Genomic DNA, 22,771 nt, shown 5'->3' with positions numbered 1-22,771 from the left:
GTATACTTCATTTTTGCAGTCGGATCTAGAACCCGACTGCGACTTACAAACTAAAAGGCCTGGCCTGAACGAACAATCGAGTTCAAGAGATATTAAATATATTCATATTTAATTTTTCTCTTCTCGATTTTTCGTGAACCCCCCAGATGCAAGCATTTCACGTGTGAGAGAGGAGGACAGAGAAACGTGAAAGCTTGCTCTGGCCCTACCTACTTAAAACTAACTCATTCACACCAGAAGTAAGCTACCTGCCTGCCTATCGCTATATTTAAAAAATTGCAAAGTCCATTCTCACAAAAACACACTCCACGGTTCTCACACATACCACCCGGGTGCAAAAAAACCTAATCCTAGGGAGTACGTCCCGGGACGTCTCCGACACCCGAGTTCAATACTACATTCACACTCTAAGTTCATACCTTTTTGCTGAAATCGATCGACAATCGACAGTGAACATTGAACATATTTCATTTTCGTACTCTTTCGAATATTTAATGTAATATGTACATGTAATAACTTTAACTACTAATACAATTTTCTAACTTATTCAATTTATATAATTTTCAAATGACTCTACTTGCATTTCGTATGCATTTTCAAATGACTCGACTTGCATTTTGTATGCATTTTCAAATATACTTTTGCAAAATTTAAAAAATAAAGCTATAATCGACACAAGGTCCACGACCTAACCACACACACACGTGTAACTTGTGTCGATAATTCACTGTCAATTTGTCGATCGCCAAAACATCTTAAAACTAAACCGTGTCCACCTGCCCTAACTCATGCGAGTAGCATCTAAGCACGCGCATGAGTATAGAGCATAAAAATGAACACGGCCACATTTATTTTGACCTACCAGTTTTCTTCATGTGTGCTGAAAATCCTGAGCTAAAAACATGATTAGAAACATGCTAATAAAGTGTCTTCCAACAAAAATTGACTCTAATTTTAAAAAATTTCAAAATGGAAAATGGAAGATCACTTTGCAAAAATCTAAGTAGACGATTGTTTCATTTTTAACAGATTTGTGATATCAAAGTAAATTTCTAAATGACTCAAACATTCGTAAATAACTTTGATATCAAAATCTGTTTCTCGCGATACTTTCTTGTACATTTATTTAAAAAATTTTCACGCGTACGTAAAAATTAAAAGTGACTCTATAACTTTATAAAAGTGACTCGATAACTATTGTGAAATCGGAGGGTCATCCGATTTCTATGTACTAATTTTAATTTTAAATTGTAAAGAAGTTAAAACGCGATGTACAAGAAAACCCTGACCTGAGCTAATAAATGAAATAAACAGTTTGTACGAATTTTGCACGATCGTACAGTCGTGGTCACTATGCTCGCTCAAAAATATAAAATACAACCAGTTCCCGTGTCGCTTCGGACCATTCGTCCTACGACATGATGGGAACCGGAGGAATCGTAAAGCATGCGACTCACCGATCGCTGACTTGCGCCACTGCGATCGTTTTACCGGTGGCATCTGAGACTGCACGTGTGGGAGGCATTGCATCTTAGAGATTGGTTGGCTGATTGATTGATTGGCTGATTGATTGATTGGCTGATTGGTTGCTTGGCTGCTTGGTTGCTTGGCTGCTTGGCTGCATTTATCAAATTTGGATGTGGCGGTTTGGCAATGGACCTTCTGTAATCATAAAAGAATCACAACGATTAATTAACTGTGTTTATCGATTTGCATTTTGATAACATACAAGTTTTTTACTTCTACAACATATAGGCATGCAGAACTAGGTACATTACAGGAGCGGTTATAAATTTGCAAACGTTCATGTCACAACGTGAAATATTGTAAAATATTTGAAAATGTATGTCAAAACATTTGGTAATTACTTTAGAGAGCATGTTAGAACGTTTGCAAAAATATGCCGGAACATGCAAGTAACTACACTTTAAACAGTAGTAATAGTTTGTCAAAATATTTAAATAACCACTACATAAAGTATACTATGACACCAATAACCATTTGTAAAAACATTTTAATAGTCACTCTTTTAAATATATTACAACACCAGTAACAGTTTGTCAATACAATTAAATAATCATTGCATAAAGTACACTAAAACACTAGTAACACTATGCCAAAACACTTAAATAACCATTGCATAAAGTACACTAAAACACTAGTAACACTATGCCAAAACACTTAAATAACCATTGCATAAAGTACACTAAAGCACCAGTAACACTATGTCAAAACACTTAAATAATCACTCCGAAAAAAAAATTAATAAAACGCTTAAATGACCACACCATAAAACACACTAATATATCCGTATATACATGCATAATCACTTAAGGAAACACATAAGTAAAGTCACTGACACTTGTAGAACCACACCATAAAATTTGTTAATACACCCCCATATTTATTAAAAAATATTTATTAAAGCACACTAAACATTAGCACTTGTATATTAGATGCACTAATATATCCGTATATGCATGCAGGAAACACATAAGTAAAGTCACTGACACTTGTAGAACCACACCATAAAATTTGTTAATACACCCCCATATTTATTAAAAAATATTTATTAAAGCACACTAAACATTAGCACTTGTATATTAGATGCACTAATATATCCGTATATGCATGCAGGAAACACACTGGTAAAGTCACTGACACTTGTAGAATCACGCCATAAAATTTATTAGTACACCCCCATATTTATTAAAAAATATTTATTAAAACACACTGAACATTTATTAAAGCACTTTAGGTAACATTGGGACAAGCACAATATCGGTAAAGTAAACCCTTGACTCGTACCGGTAAGTGTTGACAGGGCCGATCCGACCTCCGAGACTTCCAAAACAAAACTGAGCAGCGGCGACCTCTTCAAGTGTAAGTGCGATTGGTAGTTTACAGTAGCCAATTAGACATCGCATAATCCACCAATAGATCATATTCGACCTTTTCGAGTATAATGAGTGATTGGTAGTTACAGTGGCCAATTAGACATCATGTAATCCACCAATAGCGTGCAACCACTCTCATTGGACCTTCTATAATTATTCTAAGGTTAATTTTTTTCTAATTTTATATTTTTCGATTGTTTATTAACAAATTTATTGTTGCAATTATTTAAATTTATTATTTTTTTTTAATTTTCTCTTGCAGATATTTTGCAAAATGATTATCAATTAACATATTTTATTGTAATTAATCATTTTTTAGTTATTTATTTATAAAATTGTTGTAACTATTCAAATTCGTCGTTTTTATTAATTTACTCTGGCAGATATGTTGCAAAATTATTGTTAATTAATATAGTACGATATATTTTATTGTAACTCATTATTATATAAATTAATTATTTTAATTCATTATTTTCATAGACGCATAATAGTTTCATATTTTTTGAAAAGTTTCTTTTTTATATGTTGTTAAAAATTGAAATTTACGCGCGGTTTTTTAAAAGTGACGTCATCAAGGAAAATGGAATAAACCGCCATCTCTCCGGCGAACAGGGTGAACTACACGGTTTTGAAACTGCAGTTTCATTAGTTCTTCACACTGCCACAGGACGGCGCCATATGTCTTTTCCGTTAAATTCAATTAATATAGTTGATTTTATTAGTATAATTAATTATAATATGAATCGAATTACGTCGAAGTGCAAGACTAATTAACTTCGAATTGTTTTATCTTTACTAAACTATTATCAATTTTTAACTACCCTTAAGATAACTCTAATTAGCCTAAATTTTGGTATATTCTTTCCTTTCCAAATTTTCAACGCCGTAAAATTGATAAAAATACCTCAAAAGGTAATTAGTAATAAACAGAAAATTTATTACAAATATATTCCAAATTATTAAAGATTGACACTCAAGTAGATTTACTCGATTCAAATTTCCCGCTGGTTAGCACTACCAATTAAAGGGACAGTGTTTTCGAAAGTATAAAATGCCGACAGAGAGTGTCGCCTCTGGTATACTCTGTGTCCAAGTGTACAATGGAGAATGGTATAGAGATTATCTTTGTACGATATTGTTTAGAAAATAGTCAGTATCATTTTAATTGAAAAACAGACATACAAATTTCAGTATGTGTCTAGTTTTTACAATTGGATAAAAAAATAAGTCCATAATGCTGAATATTAATTATACATCAATTGTTAAGAATGTTATGACGCACTTATGTTGACAAGGGGAATCACCATTGATTCATTTGTTATTTGTATATTCATTATATAGAAGCGTATACACTTTGATGAAATATAAGGTATCATTAGGCCTTAGTGAGGAAAAAATATAAATCTGAAGAAAATTGCAGGAAAGAGAAAAAAAAGGGTTAAATAATACAACAGATTATATATAATAAAAGTAATATTAAATTTATTTATGATTATTATTATTTTTTACGTTTGCAGCCGATTTGCTATATGAATACCAATATTTGTTGCAAGAGCAAAGGAAAAAGATCCCGTCGATTTTTATCAGATCTATGCATGTTAAAAAATCCATGTATTTCTTTGTTATTGTTTCTCTGATATTATAATTTTCACACGTATAAAATATAGTTATTCAAAGAGGTCCTTCCAAGTCGTTTTTCTTAAATAATAAATTCATTTAGTGTTTTAAAAGTTATTGTGCTTTTGTGTTATTTTAAATATAATAATCTCCCATATTCCATCATATTATTCCCATTATATTATATTATATATATATATAGTTGTATACTTTTACACAGTCATATATATAACTAACCTAACCCAGCCTAATGTAATCTAACCCAACCTATACATTCATAGTTTACAGTGTAATTATAAGAATTTTTGAAAAATTATGTAGGATCATTCAGGTGTCCTCATCAGTCACCACTGCGTGTACCGGCTAGGTACGGCATTGGCAGCAAGCTGTGACGTCAGCTGACGCATGCGCATAAAGCTTTCGCGTGAGATAAACTCTCACAACTGCCCAACACTGCTGCCCAACACTGTTCATTGACGTTAACTGATGAGTGTCGTTACTGTTTCTATACCTTTCTATAATTGTTTGTTGCAAAGGTCGAAGTTTATGTACGAATAGTAATGAAACATTACAGTAATTATAAAATGATATGTTCAAATACGTGATACCTTAACCTAATTTGAACATCTTGATGTAATAATCGTTAATTAATGCACACACATTTTCTCTGTCATTTGTGTGGTATGTGTATACTTACGAAATGTAGGTAAATAAAATTATTTTCTACTTTTTATACCATCTGTATTCTTATCTACGGAGTAATCGAAATATCGTTTCAATTTTAGCAACTTTACAAGTTATCAAATTGTGGTTTTATGTTCACTAATTACGTTATTGTATTATGACTGACATGGAACAGTCAGAGAATTCATATGATAAGAAGCGCAGTACTTGTTATGCCTTATATTTTGCATTTAAAACTCTGAACGAACGTTGCCAACAATTAGAAACAAGATTAGCTACAGTTGAGGAGGAGAATAAGTGTTTAAGACTTAAATGTGGAAAAGATGAGTGTGCCGCAATCACAAAAGTTAATGACAGTGATGAGAATACAATTGTACAAACCCTAAAGGTTTGTAAAGTGTGAATCTCGATGTATGAAATACCATTCGTATACATTTTATTACATTATATTTTAATATAGTTTGGTTAACAGGAAAAGGTAGAGGAGCTTACAAAACAGAAATCTCAGCTTACTCATCAAATTGTTATGGTAGCAGCAGAAAATCGTCAATTATGGAACAGGTTAACAAAATTAACGAGGACTAATAAATCTTTAGGAAACCAGTTAACAAACATCTCTGATACATTAAAACAACATTCTCCAGCACAACCATCAGAAATTGTTTCATATAATTTTCGTGATCTTTCCAAACAAGAAGATAATCAGCAGTGTGCATTAAATACAAACAATGGTTTGTATTGCAGTGCAACCTATTTAGTAATTTAGTATTAATGTCAAGCTATGTGGATATATAAATACATACATATTTATTTAGATGAGAAGGAACAAAGTTTAGAAGAAATATCCCTTCGGCTTATAAATAGTATTATGTTAGAGAAATCTGACCTTGAACAACAATATGCAGAGGTAAGCAAGTGACATAATAAGTTAATTTTTAAATATGATAATATTTATAATGATTTGTGTAGATGGTTGAATTACAAAACAGTAGTGAATTAAACTTGCAACATATTGGTTTTACTTATCCAGAGGATTCAGATACAGAATTAGAATTGTTAAAACAACATGATATTAGATTGTCACAAATGAAAAATACTTTATTAACACAGCAAACCAAATTAAAAAGAGCATTACAGAACTTAAAGAAGAAAGAAGGTATGTATACCATTATCTAATATTGAGTAAAGTCATTTAAAACAATTTAATTTTATATTTTATTTTGTAGGTGTAATGTGCAATAATTGTCGCACTAACGCAAATAAAAAGATGTGTCAGGCAAGTACGCAATTTGATTTTAAGGAGAGTATTAAAGAACATGGCGCGACTCAAACCAGCCTTCAAGATTCGAGTCTGTCCTTAGATAAAAGTTCTAATTCAACAGATAATGCCGAACAGGACAAAAAAATTTGTCCCTTGTGTGGTTCATTTTTTGGGAAAGCATTATTTGCAGAATTTCATGAGCACGTTTTAGGTCACTTTGAAAACAAAAATTTACAGTGGTGTGGATAATTACAATTTCAGAAACATTCAGAGGTTCGATATTCTAATAAGCCATGGAAGTAATGTACATATTAATAATTTGTCAATAACAACAAAAATCATCAGGCCCGTCCAGGTTGAATTATTTTTCGTTGCTGAATATGGCATACTCCCATATTATTGTATGACGAATTTGTCTACGAATATCAAATGTGACGTTTAACGTTTAATGTACCTGTCTCTTATCAACTTGCGTTCATGTTAAATTAAACATTGCATATTGAGAGCGCTCTACTGTTTACGACGATAAAGTTCATGTTTGTAATAATTCTCTTAATATAGAGCTTAGCAAAAATTTAAAAATTGTTTTGAAGTAGGGATATGCGGGTACCTAAATTTGGGGATCCGTCCGAGTCAAGTTGGGAAAAATTCGGAAAAGGTGAGTGACAAGAATCCAAAGGAAAATTGGAACGTTTGGAAATTACAGATACGGATTCTTGCCCGATTCCACCCGAATTCTTCCGAAGCTGTGTACCCGACATATCGCGCCACTGTATTTAAAAACTAATTCACACTGCTGTATCTGTAGACTGTTTTTATTTTATTTACTGATAGTTCTTTGAAATGCGGATTATGGAAACTGATAGTACCTTTAATTTTTCAATAATTTTATATATTATATTTCAATTTCCTTGAAAGTTAGCCGTCGTTATTCCCACCAATTTTTAAAAACTGGAGTCGTTTCGAATGGTGGTCAACTATTAAGGAAATTGTATTTTGAAAGTAGAAGGTAAATGTAAATACTTGGTATATTTTCTGAAGTATGTTAATCATAACAAGATTAGAAATGTTTTTGATTATTGAATTTTATGAGCTATTGATCCATAAAAAATTTAATAGATTTAATTAAATATCGCGTATAAAGTTATACTGCAATGGATCATTATATAAATAATGATGGACGTGATTGTTATCACTGTGGTATTTATTTTTCATGAGCTAAAAACACAAAACAAATTTGTAATACTATTACGACTTACACAAATGTAAAAATGCCACCCTTATAAATAAAAGGAAGAAGGTTAATATTTTTATTAAAATTCCTTTCTAATATTCTTTTGGTCAATTTATTTCCTTAAATCTACTAGATATAAACAAAGTACCTTATAATATTTTAATTGTTTTTTATGTTTTCTAAAAACTCATTTTCGGATTTTTCATCTGCTTCTAACTGTTCCTGTGACATTGGTTGTAACAAATTTTGGTTGAACCACTCAGGCCTCTTTTTGGGTAATTCAACAATCCTTTGATTCTAAATAAAAATATGTTCATATATTAGTTAAAAAATACTAGTTAAATTTTTAAATTTACATATTTGAAAATTCTACATTGCATCTGAATCTACAGATTATAATCAAGATTACAATTAAATCAAATACCTTCCAAAATTCTTCTGATAACTGTTCTTTTTCCCCTTCATATAACACTATAACATCTTTTTCTACTGGACTTAATCCCAATTCCTTTTGTATTGCCTCTTGCATTTCTGTTGTTTCTTTTTTTACTATCTCATAGCAGTATCCTTTAAAAATTTAAGAAATTCAAATATATTCCAAGGTATCGTATATTATTTCTTTGGAAACATATCATTTATAGAGCGTACCGCAAAGTAATCCAATTTCGTGAGGATGACCACATTTGTAACACGTTAAAATAGTTTTAGGAACATGCGGCTTCCAATGATATTTAGGGACACCAAACCTTCTATTTAATCTTTTCTCTATAGTCCGTCGGTGCTTTGGAACAGCCCATAAAAATGCATCATTTAATATATCCTTTAAAGATTGTCCAGGGAAATTAGTAGGCTGCGATTGTCTTACAGCATGATTACAATCAATTGCATATAGAGTGCCTACATAATATAACAAGAATACATTACATTATTTAATTAATTGCTTGTCACTTAAAAATTCAAACATTTATAAGCGATTTTAATACATAACAAGTTTAAGAGGTTAACAATAACAATGCGAATAAAATTTTTCCTTAATAAAGTCTTGTTGCACAACCACTTATGATTACAACATGCAACATTGTTCCTTATTACCTGGCGGAAAGCCGCGACCAAAAATAATATCAATTGCTTGATCAAATGTTCTAAATGCTTGAGATAACCTATTCCACAGACTGTTCGCCATGTTTGTAAAATATCATAGACTATAGACTAATATAGATTGACATAGTAATGAAGTCTGCCTCAAGTTCGATTTACATAAGAGCTAACCATTAATTCACAGTTTTAGCGCGATATAAACGATTATTCGAGATATTCAAAATGATATACATATCAAAAGTTAAATTTACACGACTATCATATTGAAACAGAAAACTATGTTAGCTTTTTAAATAGTTAAAATTATTAACAAGGTCAGTTACTTTTTTCAAAGAGCAATTTTGTTAAAAAAGAAATTTGCTATATTATTTGAAACGATTTGTTCTCATCGATGCATAATGTTACGAGAGTTTATTTAATCGATAAGTTGACATTTCAAATTTATATTGAACAGAGGTCGCTGATAAAGTTATAATTTAATAACGTTGTTTTTAAGGTCTGTAAAATACTCGTTGATCAAAGTCTTTCATAATTTGTTCGGATTAATGCCGCATACAGTATATTTACAAGCGTGGAACGGAAAGGGAAATGTTAGTGGGGAGAGATTTTAGTATATCGGAGGGGATTAAGGGAACTCGAAAGTCTACGAGTTGTGTGACTCGGCTCACTACAGTTTTCGCTATGGCGTGTATAGGGTCGAGTAGGCTCTGTGCTCGTGCAGAGAAATTGTGCCAGTTCGGACATTTCGCCCAATTACGGAGGAAAGTTTCAACAACATGTGTCAAGTCACGACCCAGAATCGAACAACCGACCAGTGCTTTGGTGCAACACTGTCAGGTATGTTATTTCCGCTGTTTTATATCAATGCCAATAAATCTTATCAGCAAACAACATATACTTTTCGCGCTAAAATAATAAATTACACCCTTATCAGTTCGGCATCGGTATTTTCTCGTGCGTACATAAATTCCATTCGTTTCATTCATTTTTAGTAAAATATTACTATAAACTCGTGTGTTATCACTGACATAACCTAGTCTCTGTTCGAACGTAAAACTTATTCTAGCGTTGCTTTTAATAATTTTTGTAGCTGTATACATTGAGTTTTACAAATGTCTAAATGAAAGATCACGAAATAACAGCGTAAACGAACGAATTACGCGATACGAATACTTTTGGTCGATCAGTGAAATTTTGTACATTACATAATGTCTAAAGAAGTGTCGGTAAATCGTGATTCGTTACAGAAGTTTGAACGTAAAGTAAACTGCTATTTTATTTATGTACATTGTCATTTAAATTTCTGAAATATAATCATGTGAATTGATATCTGTTGTATAATGCTGTTAATTAAATTCACGAAACCACGTTTTTATCCGGTGGAGCTGTCAGCTGTTTCTAGCAGACGACCTAGCTGGCGTCTGCTACTGGCGCAGTTCATGTTATAAACTGTAAAATAATACTTTAGTATTATTAGCAATAATTGTTAGTAGAAATATTGCCAAAAATCGTGTTTTAAATTAAGCTTCACTAGTGTTGATACAAAATTGTGTATTTTTCTTGGAAATTAGTTTAAACTGTGTATTGACTGTACCTGCGCGGCTCGTTCGTTGTGCGCATGCGCAGTGATCGAATTTGAATTTGCGTTGCTCCGCGTTGAATACTTATCAAAAAGTTAATTACCATATTAGATCGAAATAAGTACAAAAGGTGATAATTCGTTATTGGATGTAAAATAACAATTATAAGTGTTAATTTCATACCAATAATTTCTAATTCTGCAATTTCTAAACGCTTTGATCTCTAACGAAAGTTTTCCATAAATCGTTCCATGGACGGTAAAATGAATTGCACGACTTTCTCTGCTCGAAAGTGACACAGACCAGATTTTGAAATCTCTTCGAACTCCCATAGTGTCGATGGCTAATCTATAGTTTATTACGCAAGTGTTAGGTAAACCGACGCCTCGGACATTATTACTCGTGATGGATTCCTTTTCGTAGTAGCGTCGTCCAATATTAATCGAAACGAGTGGGAACCGGTCGTGACGTTCACGGTACGAATTTCAAGTCCCGCTCGTCGTAAGTAGGCTAACTGGCCCGTGAGATATCCTTCTTCGAGCATGGTTAACCCATGGAATCCACGCTCTTGACTTTCTCGTGTACAGCTGTACTCCGAGCGTACCTCTGCTTTTACTTACTGGTTCTTCGACCGACTGAAAGTTCCGGCTTTAAAAGAAACAAAATATCCTCGTAAATTTCGTGGGACCTAAAACCCGTCCGTAACGTAATTTTACTGCCTAGAAACTTCAGATCCCTCAAATTATTTTATTTTTATTATTCAAAAATTTGTATGCTCACTAATTCATACAGGTGTCATCTTTGATTTTCATGCAAATGAATGTTAATTTCTAGCAAAATTTGATCGTTTAATATTTTAAGGTACGATTAGAAATCGACGTTAGATTTAGTGGTGAGTTGAATACAAATGTAAGGTCATTAACACCGGTTCAATTTGCGGATCCTTCACAGGCGTCACTCTCCATATCTCGCGTACAATAAGGGAGATTTCCTTCATTGACGCACTTCGTTTTTGCTTTTGACATTCCGCTCTCGTGAACATTGCACGTGTGTACGCACGCAGAGGAATGCATGAATAGTTTTACAATGCGATTGTTGGTAAATTACTGCGCACCGAGTTCGATCAGGTAGTCCATAAATTAACATAGAAAATCTGCGGCGGCCTTTTTCAATTGATCGGCCCAGTTTCATTTTACGGATCATTAGAAACCGATCAATCGTATATTCTATCGATATTCTGCACGATTCTGTTCGTTAGCGTAAATTATTCAACAAATGTCCCTATGACAGCTTGGATAGAGATAAACAGGTGTTTTTCCCCACCTTTCTTTTTGATAGTTTCGCATCATTCCTTGCAATGACTACTATTGTTTGATATGCACGCTTTTTTATCGCCATCTCTATTATTTTACGATCTTCGACACTTTCTTCGTTGTTCACTGTATTGGCACGAGGTGTTCGATTAGTTCGCGTGACCATGATATTTTTGAACAATGACCTTTGACTACTCTTATAGTCGTGCAAAGTTTTTCAATAGATCGTTCACCTTTGGTCGATGATTTCCTCTATAATATTTTTGATTCTAGTTTCAATGATCTTTATAATCCAATACTGTTAATTGAAAATATTTTTGCATCCCTAGATTACTTAATCTTCAATTGTAGATTAAAAAATCACTAGAACCGAACTTCTCTGGACCTAAAAAATTCCTAGACACAGAAATCTTTACATCAACAAATCTTTTAACCTAAAAATCCCTAGAGTAGAAAGTCTCCCAATGAAAAATCACTAAACCAAAGGTCCCTAGATTTGAAAATCTCTTGGACAATATATTCCTAAATCCAAAAAATCCCTAGATGCAAAACTCATAGTTGCAAAATCCCTAGATCCAAAAATCGCTAAATTCAAATATCCCTAAATTAAAAAATTCCTAGATCAAAAAATCCCTAAATCCAAAAAATCGCTAGATGCAAAACTCCTAGTTCCGAAAATCCCTAGATCCAAAAATCGCTAAATTCAAATATCCCTACATTCAAAAATTCTTAGATCCAAAAATCCCTAAATCCACAAAATCCCTAGATGCAAAAATCCTAGTTCCAAAATTCGCCAAGTTCAAATATCCCTAGATTCAAAAATACCTAGATGCAAAAAACCATAGCTCCAAAAATCCCTAGATCTAAAAAATATCTGGGGCCAAAGATGTTTCGATCAAAATATCCCTCAACCCAAAAATCCCTAAACAAAACCTTAATTTACTAAATACCAATATCCCTAGACAGAAATCTTAAGATTCCCAGCTCCTTGTATTAAAATTCTTGATATAAAATATTTATGATAATATCAATTGCAATAGAAATCAATAACCCAAGGTTCGTGTCTGAATATTAAAGCAAAGATATTTCAGAAACATGCATTTCGATCGTTAGACACCTTATACATATTTAAAATACCATTTGCGTTATCGAGCACGAAATAAACGATCTTACATTTTGTTTGCTATCTAAAAGACAAGATAAAATCTTTACATGTGGGAGAACCGGTCCGGCACAATTTTCTTGCAGGCTTTTCGAACAGTTGTGCGAAAATTAGTGAAACGCGGGTGATATTGCGTACACACGTTTTAGATACTTTGAAACCCTGTAACGGTAAACTGTAACACTTGTTTCGTTGCTCAATAACAAATTAATTGCCAGGCAAGGAATGATCGATTAGGCTGTAGGTGGATATGTAGCTTACAATTAGTATCGATGGGTTTTAAACATTGTATAAAACGTTATTCTCCTTCAAAAATTTAATGTTATTTAAACACAAGGCTACTGTTAATTATATTTTGTTATTATTAATATTGATCCAAATTGTGCTGTTAAAAATGTATTATACGTAGAGCAAAATAAATTTAATAATTGCATGTGTGTATAGGATAGTTTGCAGATAGTAATATTTTATTTATGTGCATTGCTGAACAGGTAGAGTTCCAACGATACTCATACATCTTTGACGCATCGATACGTCACGTTGCGATCGTGCTCGAAGAAGGAAGTTCTTTTCTTCAAGTACTTACCTAAGATCGCAACGTTCTGTATTTCCGTCACAAAGAAAAATCCGGTTAAACGAGTGTAAAGAACGGCCAGGAATTACTTGGAGAGACCTACATTCTACAGTTTTATATTCTTGCGTCGCGATCAATTGATCGAATCGATGGTTGCTCCTCTATCGCCGATGAAATAGTCACCGTGCATCGCCGCGATGATTTCGTAAATGCAGAGAAATGTTGCGAGATCGAAAATCGGTGAACCAGAATACTGTCTTTATCTTCGAGAACATCGCGTTTTATGGCAACAATGCGGTTACGGGGAACGATTTCGAATTTTGTTGCCAGGTTCCATTGGCGTAATAACTAGGAATTTTATTTAGGGGATTTAAGTCGCCGCATATTGCTGTGTTAGGTTAGGTGTTGAATTACGTGGTCGTGAAATTACAAAGCTAATTACGTTAAGTTAAATCGTCATGAATTTGATTGCAATAAGTTGGTCGGACTTTAATAATCTCAAGTTGAATTACATGCATTAGATTCGCCATGCATTATATCACCACGTATTAGATTCACCACGCGTTATATCACCAACTATTAGATTCGCCACGCGTTATATCACCATAAATTCTAGGGTCACGCTATGTCATCAGGGATCACTATTAAATTATGTTAGGGATCATTCATTAAATTACCACTCTTCAAGTTTGTCACATATGGTATTTCGTTTTAGTGCCATTTGCTATATAGCCATGCGGTATATCGCCAAATGTTAGACTATTACTATTGAATGGTCACGTGTTCGATTACCACTTGTTGAATCACTATACTTTAGAATACCACATATTATATTTGCCTTGTGTTATATCGCCACGCGTTACATTGCCATGCTTTATTTCACCACGTGTTAGATAACCATAATTTAGAATTTCTACATCTTAAATTTGTCATATGTTGTATCACCACGCATTAAGTTATGATGCGTTGAATTTGTCACGCGTTAAACTTTCTTCGCGTTATATCGCCACTGGGTAGATTCTCTATGATCTACATTGCAATGCATTAGATTTACTATATGTAGAATTACTACGTGTTTTATTGCTTCTTGTTATATCCTCACATAATTGAATTCACCACCCCTTGAGTTACCTCGCGTTATATCGCCATGCGTTGTATCGTTATGCATTAAATTCGCCACATACCGAATTACTATGCGTTGTATCCCTACATCCATTGAATTCATCAAAAATTGAATTATCACGTGTTGTATCGCCACTTGTTATATCGCCATGCATTTATTTCCACAAATTGAATTTCCTACGCGTTGCATTGCCACTCATTATATCACTACTCTAGATTTATCCACTCATTACATCACCACTCGTTAAATCCACTCGCTATATCACCACGCATTATATCGTCATATATTATATCATCATACATTGTATCACCATTGTGTCACGCATTGTAAAACTGTGATTAAAATATCCACCCATTGCACACCTACGTGTTATATCACCCTGCTTAAGATCCCTACACGATATATCGCCACGCGTTATATTTGCGCCCTCAAAAATAACTCCACCTGCAATCTAAGAAATATCAGGTACATCCCGATCCCTATCTACTTACGCCTATGCGATGTCCCGGTTGTAAAGGTGGATAGACAGTTGTGGCGAAAGGAAATAGCTTTAGAGAAATATGATTCTGCGTATACTAGTCGGGAAAAATTTTGTTCGCTCGCGTGTTACGAGTTGCGTGAATTGAGTAATCGATTATATTGGAGAAGCTCTTGAGACGTTGTTTGTTTAATCTCATCAATTCATAGTGTTGTAACATGAAACTTATGAATGAATTTACAACACAAGTCATTTCTTAGCTTTTTTATTTATAATATTTCTATCATTGAAACTTATAGAAATTATTTTTAATTGGCCAAGTACTATGTTATAAATTATTTGAAAGTGTATTATGATTTTTAATGACAAATTTTAATGAAAATCTTGCATTTTTAGTTACATATTTAAGCACGAAAAGAAATTGTTTATTTAAATTTGTTGTGGAAGAACTACTAGTGAAATCAACTGAGCTTCAATTTAAATTTTAACTTCTTTAACTTCTTCAATTTCATCAGTAATTATCAGTTAATATCTTTAGCTTGAAATATCAAGTCTAATCGAAAATTGGTTGAACATAAATCACTTCGTGGTCCATACAAAAAAAGTAGTTCGCTTTCGGACTTGAAATTACTACAAACAATAAATGACTTCGTCCAATCACAGTTTATGCAATTCATTGTAGAGCGGCAACACGCATAACGGTGTAGAGTATAAAATGTAAGTCATCGAATTGGGTCCAGATCCGAGTGTTTTACACTGTTTAACACACCTTTCGCTCCTTGTTTCTACAACGAACATAAAAGCGGAATAGGCGGTGTTGAGATCAACGTCCACCAACGTTTAGAGTCACATCTACAATGACTTAGACTTAGGTTACACAGATGATTTTGTGTGATAGTGGGTCGTCCGACAAAGTGCACGTTATCTGTGCTCCTTTCTGCGAAGGTAGTGTTACTTTTTCAGCTAGACTTTGTATAGGCGAAACGGTAAACCGAGCGGGAACTGTCCCTGGAACTGTGACTCCAATTATTATTGTCGGTGTGAACAAATTTTTATTAAGGATTATTCATTTTTAATCGCACGAGAAAAAACGTTTCAATATTTTCGATAAAATGATTAGATACGTAAAAATCAGATTTTCTAAGGTTGATTAATTATAATTAATAGAGGTCATTCTTAATTGGGACTAGTTTCAATTAACGACTGAAAACTTTATTAATTAAATTCTTAATTAAAATTGACTTTTAATATTTCATTTAATTATAGTTGAATCAGAAATTATATTTTGATTTTCAATTTAAAATTTGTTGAATTTATAATTATCTACAATTTAATTCTTAATTGAGAAATTAATCAATAATTGCTTAATTAAAAAATTTATTTACAAAAAAAATTACTTGGATCAAAAATGTTGTTATTGAAAATTTTGCTACTAAAAAATTTTACTATTGAAAATTTTGCTGCTGAAAAATTTTATTCTTGAAAATGATTAATTACTATTTAATTAGAATCAAAATTTTCTAATAAAAATTTGTCGAATTAAAAATTGTTATTTCTCAATAAAATCCAGATTTTTTAATAAAAACGTATTCGAATTAAAAATTATTTATTTTCAACTAAACTTCATTGTATTCAAAATTTTTAAATAAAAGATCTTCGAATTTTTATTAAAATAATTTGATACTCTTGATTTTTTGTTTTATTGAAAATTTTTGAAGATTAGTAGAACAAATACGTGCATACAAAAGTGAGGTAGGTTTATTATGATTGAATCAAGTTGTACAGACTAATTGGGGCATAATTAAGCTCATAATTGGCATTGATTACGTATCTCAACGAATATCACGTTAGATTTGAATAATCTTTACGATCTATTTGCTATTCGGTTGCCAATCTCGTTTTTTGCTTTTGAAAGTAAGCATTCGCTAAGGACAGAAGTTAAACGCGTACATTTACAATTTACATTGAATTTTATTTTTAATTATGGTAGGTATTAATCAGAGCAAGGAAATATGAAGCGGATATGGAATATTATATATTGAACGATCGTTTATCATATTCTTTACCATTCGAATGTACAGGGTGTCAATATTAAATACTACAAATAATTAATTTTCAAAAATTTGCTCATAATAATTTTTGATATTTTTTTATTAACTTGAGAATTAATAGATTGTTATATTAAAATTATTATTTCTTTTATCGCAAACAAATTTTTCTAGAAATGTTTTGAAAAATCCAAATTAAATTTTGCACAGATCAAATCTGCACGATATGCAGTTTTGCTTTATCTTTTCTCTCGTTCATTTTGTTTTACTTTCCTATCGCAAATATTGGAACACCGTGTGTTTAATATTATCAGAGGAAACAGAAGAATATACATACAATAAAATCAAATAAATAAGAAACCTGTTCCCAGGCAGACATGTTTCGCAAACCTGAATGAGTTATTTGAGAGAAATATGTATTGAAAAATGATCATTTCGTGAAATGATACGGAATCACAATTTTAATTATCTCTTTAACTGCGATTTGTTGGGTCGTAGGTGACTCTGAATTTAACTTTGCGTTAATCGCTAGTGGTTTAATATTATCTAACAATTACATGTGTGTAAAACATATGTAGGCATATGTTGAACATATATATATGTATGGAACATATGTAAAACATATACATATGTGTAGAACATATGTAGAACATACACATATGTGTAGAATATATGTAGAACATATACATATGTGTAGAACATATGTAGAACATACACATATGTAGACATATGGAGAACATATACATATGCAGACATATGTAGAACATACATAGAACATATACATATGTGGACATATGTAGAATATATGCATATGTGTAGAACATATGTAGAACATGTCCATATGTCTATATATGTACAAAATTGTTATAGTCTGTCCATATACGAAAATGCAAAATTATAAAAAGGTACTTTGCAGCAACATAGTTTATTATATTGAAATTTTTCCAAGCTAATGACAATAAGATTGGTATGCAAATCGTTGGAATCCTCCTTCAAGTTTTAACCTTAGGAACAGGATTCTAAACGTAAATCGTTGAATAAAGATTAGTAACAAAATGCATTATTGATTCTTGATGGGTTAATAATGACAGAACTATCACACGTGTGACTCGACACGTGTGACCACTTATTTTTCTCCACATTTCTGCTTCACACTTTATTTTACTTTATTCTAAATTGCACGTTTCACAACTTTGTCCATTTCCATACACGTTCTCGTGTCTACAAAAGAATGTATCTGTTAATACTTAATTAGTAATTGTCAGCACCTTGTATTCGCGTGTTATAAAGACATTTTGAGTCATCTTCATTTGTAATCGACTCCATCACAAATTACCAAAGCTTATTATGTGTAATTCCCGCAAAAGACTGTTTCTGAATAATAATCGTATTCACGCTTGGTGAAACAATCAACAGACAATGTACACTAGTCTTGTCGAGAATAGGTTTGATATAAGAATAGCAAAGATACTTAATGAAAGATCGGTTAGCCGTGCGGCAATAAAAGATAATTGCCGCGGGAGGACAAGAGAGAAATGTTGAACGGGCGGTATGATTTCCTGCGAATCGTTATCGCAGTGTAATTTACAGTAACGTAAGCTTTGAGGTCGGCCTCAGGCTAGAAACATAATTGAAGAGAACGGCCGCGTTGTGCAGGGAACGTAACACACCTGTTCTAATCCATCTATGGGAAACCGGTATTAATACTGTTCTAATCGAGTTAAAGGATGTACACGAATCACGATTGTAATTATCACATCTGACCGATGACCCTCTTAATTATTTTTTATCCATCACTTTTCAATATTCCATTAATTAATTGGGGTTAATGAGATTTTTACACGTTTTATGCATTCGCTTAAGCGAGATTTTTTATGCATGTTTCATCGCTGTGCGTTATATTGCCATATGTTGGAATGCTTCGCATTAGATCGTCGTGTTATATTGCCATACGTTGCAAATTCTATGCACTCCAAATTCCACGCGTTATATTGCCATGCATTGCATATTTCATTTGTTACATTCCCACGTATTGGAAATTTGATGCATTTATCATTCCTCGCGTTATATCGCCATAATTGCGAATTCCACGCGTTATATTGCCATGCATTTCATATTTCATTTGTTACATTGCCACGCGTTGGAAATTTGATGCATTTATCATCCCTCGCGTTATATCGCCATAATTATAAATTCCACGCATTATATTGCCACGCTTTTCATATTTCATTTGTTACATTGCCACACGTTGAAAATTTGATGCATTTATCATCCCTCGCATTATATCGCCATAATTATAAATTCCACGCTTTATATTGCCATGCATTGCATATTTCATTTGTTACATTGCCACGCGTTGGAAATTTGATGCACTTATCATTCCTCGCGTTATATCGCCATAATTACAAATTCCACGCGTTATATTGCAGTGCACTGCATATTTCACTTGTTATATTGCCAAGCTTTGCAAATTTGATGCATTTATCATTCCTCGCGTTATATCGCTATAATTACAAATTCCACGCGTTACATTGCCATGCATTTCATATTTCAGTTGTTACATTGCTACGCGTTGGAAATTTGATGCATTTATCATTCCTCGCGTTATATCACCATAATTGCAAATTCCACGCGTTATATTGCCATGCATTTCATATTTCATTTGTTACATTCCCACGTGTTGGAAATTTGATGCATTTATCATCCCTCGCGTTATATCGTCACAATTGCATGTTTCACGCATTATATTGTCATGTATTGTATATTTCATTTGTTATATTGCCAAGTGTCGCAAATTTGATATATTTTTAATTCCTCGCGTTATATCGCCATAATTACAAATTTCACGTATTATATTGCCATGCTTTGCAACTCCACGTGTTATATTACCATATATTGCAAACTCTATAGATAGCATCGTCTATATTGCCACATTATAGGGTATACGAACGAAATTCTAAAGACAGCACAGCTGTAGATAAAAAAATTAAAATTATGTATCTAAACTTCACCATTGTCAAAGGTTTAACTGATCTATCAAACATAAACTATCAAACAATAATTTATTTTGACCCAGTTGAGTCATTCTTAATCAAATCATTCGGATCTTTTTGATTGACAGTGTTATACAAAAATGGAAATCCGTTGTCTTTGTTATCTAGCCTTGCATGCGAATATAAGCGATGCAAATTGATCGTTTCCCAATCAAAGAGAATCATCAACTTATAGTCCTTGATATATTCCTTCATCAAGGTTTTTAAGTTACACCATTTATATCCTAGATTCGTAGACAGTAAGAAAAGAAGATATTTCCTCATCAAGGTTCCTCACCTTTATCTTTAAAAAAAAACTGTCTAAGCACTGTTATTTTCAGTGAATCATTCACGTCTCCAAAACTCATTCTACAAACGATCACACGCGAGATATAAATCTTCGAAGGATCAGTGTTAACGATTAATTGTTCTCAGGAATAGAAGTGAAAAAGAGATCGGCACGTGATAAAATCAATCTTGTCCATTCAGGAAGCGTTTATGAATCATTCGCAGCTCAGAGTGCGTCAATTGAAACGTTCTTTGCATCAGTGAATACAAGCTTCTGAATTCGTTGACGGTGTCGCGGGCTGTGAAGCTGACAGATCTCACGACCAACACCGGTATAGCATATCAATTAGTCGGTGCACCATAGTGATTGCAAAATACTGTTATGGAATATGCGTATCTTTAGAAGATCGATTGGTCTGGGTTTTTACATAACGTCGATGATGCAGTTGCTCCATCAGACGAATGCGGTCATATTTTTATTTGTGCGATCGAAGATTAAATATTAATTACATTGATGACATTATTGATTACAATATATGTATATTATATTAAAATTTATAATGGTATGTAAATTTGGCAAACAGGATAACGTGAATAATGCACGCTTTATGGATGACCTGCAAAAGTATAGGAAACAAATATTAGTTTAGTGGTTCCAGTGGTTGATGAGACAAGAGAGTGTGGAATTAATATCCTACCACCTTGATATTTTAGGGTTATATGATTTTCTTAAGTTTTGAGGCTGTAAAGCTTTGAAGTGATAACATTAAAAAAATATATACTGATCAAATTGAGTAACCTCCTCCTTTTTCGAAGTCGATTAAAAAATTACCGAATTACAAAATCATACTAAAATTCCCCAAAATATTCATCGCCTACAAAAACCCAATAGTTCCACAATAATGATAATAATTCTAGTGATTAAAAAATCTTCCACATTCCGAAACAGAATCCCGAATATTTCCTAACAACTATAATTTCATTCTCTTTTTTTTTTAGTCCTCAACTGACATCATCTGTGTTCTCCACAAAAAAGTAGCCGTTCCAATAAATTTCTATTCCATCGCAAAAAAATCGATCGGCCATAAATTCGAGAATCGATGACGAACGATTGCTTAGCACATTTTGATTTACTAGACGGTTTTTTCCGCAATGAACACCGGTCATTCATTCCATTCTTACGCAATCGATTCGGAGGCGGGAATTCGATACTCATTTTAGCACTTAATGTTCTTGGGACATAACGGGACGGTAATACCGATCGTGTCGAGAGTACGAAGATCGATTCGATGATCGATTGAATTCGTTAAAATAATGTTAGAAGACGAATTCGATTCTGAACGCGTACTTGTGGCGCTTCGGTGTCCTCTTAATTAGGAACCCTCTAATGAGAGTTATGAAGTAACGGTATTGGGTTCGGGTGGGTCGCCATTTTGTTGTAATAGCCCGCGAAATTTAATTTGGGAATAAGGAGTACTTCAATTGCGGGACACAAGGCACGCAGATAAAATTTTGACTTATATAAAATAATTCTAAAATGAAGACCTACATAAAATTATTCTAAAATGCAGACCTACATAAAATAATTCTAAAATCCAAACCTATATAAAATAATTATAAAATGCAGACCTACATAAAATAATTATAAAATGCAGACCTACATAATATAATTCTAGAATCCAAATCTACATAAAATAATTATAAAATGCAGACTTACATAAAATAATTATAAAATGCAAACCTACATAAAATAATTATAAAATACAGACCTACATAAAATAATTCTAAAATGCAGACCTACATAAAATAATTCTAAAATCCAAACCTGTATAAAATAATTATAAAATGCAGACCTACATAATATAATTCTAAAATCCAAATCTACATAAAATAATTATAAAATGCAGACTTACATAAAATAATTATAAAATCCAAACCTATATAAAATAATTATAAAATGCAGGCCTACATAAAATTATTCTAAAATGCAGACCTACATAAAATAATTATAAAATGCAGACTTACATAAAATAATTATAAAATGCAAACCTACATAAAATAATTATAAAATACAGACCTACATAAAATAATTCTAAAATGCAGTCCTACATAAAATAATTATGAAATCTAAACCTACATAAAATAATTATAAAATACAGACCTACATAAAATAATTCTAAAATGCGGTCCTACATAAAATAATTATGAAATCTAAACCTACATAAAATAATTATAAAATACAGACCTACATAAAATAATTATAAAATACAGACCTACATAAAATAATTCTAAAATGCAGACCTACATAAAATGATTATAAAATCTAGATCTAAATTTATAAATAAAATAAAAATCTATGTAAAATGTAAATTTATATAGAAC

General features: G+C 32.3%; 3 protein-coding genes across 3 annotated transcripts in view; 2 read left to right on the top strand and 1 right to left on the bottom strand.

Moving 5' to 3' along the window:
• Positions 1-4,923: 4,923 nt before the first annotated feature.
• Positions 4,924-7,791, top strand: spn-F (C2H2-type zinc binding domain-containing protein spindle-F). The gene is made up of 6 exons (XM_003704118.3): positions 4,924-5,216; positions 5,300-5,586; positions 5,671-5,929; positions 6,014-6,105; positions 6,168-6,354; positions 6,425-7,791. Exons 2-6 carry the CDS (start codon positions 5,356-5,358, stop codon positions 6,706-6,708), a joined length of 1,053 nt encoding a protein of 350 aa, XP_003704166.1. The 5' UTR covers positions 4,924-5,216; positions 5,300-5,355; the 3' UTR covers positions 6,709-7,791.
• On the bottom strand, positions 7,790-8,936 carry mRpL32 (mitochondrial ribosomal protein L32). Its single transcript, XM_003704100.3, has 4 exons — positions 8,786-8,936; positions 8,342-8,590; positions 8,118-8,260; positions 7,790-7,990 (listed from the first exon to the last, which is right to left on the bottom strand). The coding sequence occupies exons 1-4, from the start codon at positions 8,874-8,876 to the stop codon at positions 7,853-7,855; spliced, it is 621 nt and encodes a 206-aa protein (XP_003704148.1). The 5' UTR covers positions 8,877-8,936; the 3' UTR covers positions 7,790-7,852.
• Positions 8,937-9,346: 410 nt separating this feature from the next.
• The window catches only part of qless (decaprenyl diphosphate synthase subunit 1 qless), a 70,787-nt gene continuing 57,362 nt past the window's right edge, over positions 9,347-22,771 (top strand). The window contains exon 1 of the mRNA XM_003704101.3: positions 9,347-9,628. Coding sequence (XP_003704149.2) covers positions 9,380-9,628 — 249 coding nt within the window. The 5' untranslated portion in view covers positions 9,347-9,379. The remainder of the gene's footprint in view (positions 9,629-22,771) is intronic.

This window comes from Megachile rotundata, chromosome 13 (assembly GCF_050947335.1).
Source record: "Megachile rotundata isolate GNS110a chromosome 13, iyMegRotu1, whole genome shotgun sequence".
Taxonomy (NCBI): Eukaryota; Metazoa; Arthropoda; class Insecta; order Hymenoptera; family Megachilidae; genus Megachile; species Megachile rotundata.
The sequence above is the reverse complement of the archived record's forward strand: the minus strand, read 5'-3'. Positions and strand labels throughout refer to the sequence as shown.

Excerpts from the sequence above, each read along its gene's own strand:
- spn-F (XM_003704118.3), top strand. The coding sequence starts at position 5,356 with ATGACTGACATGGAACAGTCAGAGAATTCATATGATAAGAAGCGCAGT. Across the intron at positions 5,587-5,670 it reads CAATTGTACAAACCCTAAAG|GAAAAGGTAGAGGAGCTTAC; the intron begins GTTTGTAAAGTG and ends TTTGGTTAACAG. Across the intron at positions 5,930-6,013 it reads TGCATTAAATACAAACAATG|ATGAGAAGGAACAAAGTTTA; the intron begins GTTTGTATTGCA and ends ATATTTATTTAG.
- mRpL32 (XM_003704100.3), bottom strand. The coding sequence starts at position 8,876 with ATGGCGAACAGTCTGTGGAATAGGTTATCTCAAGCATTTAGAACATTT. Across the intron at positions 8,591-8,785 it reads TGGTCGCGGCTTTCCGCCAG|GCACTCTATATGCAATTGAT; the intron begins GTAATAAGGAAC and ends TATATTATGTAG. Across the intron at positions 7,991-8,117 it reads TATCAGAAGAATTTTGGAAG|AATCAAAGGATTGTTGAATT; the intron begins GTATTTGATTTA and ends ATTTTTATTTAG.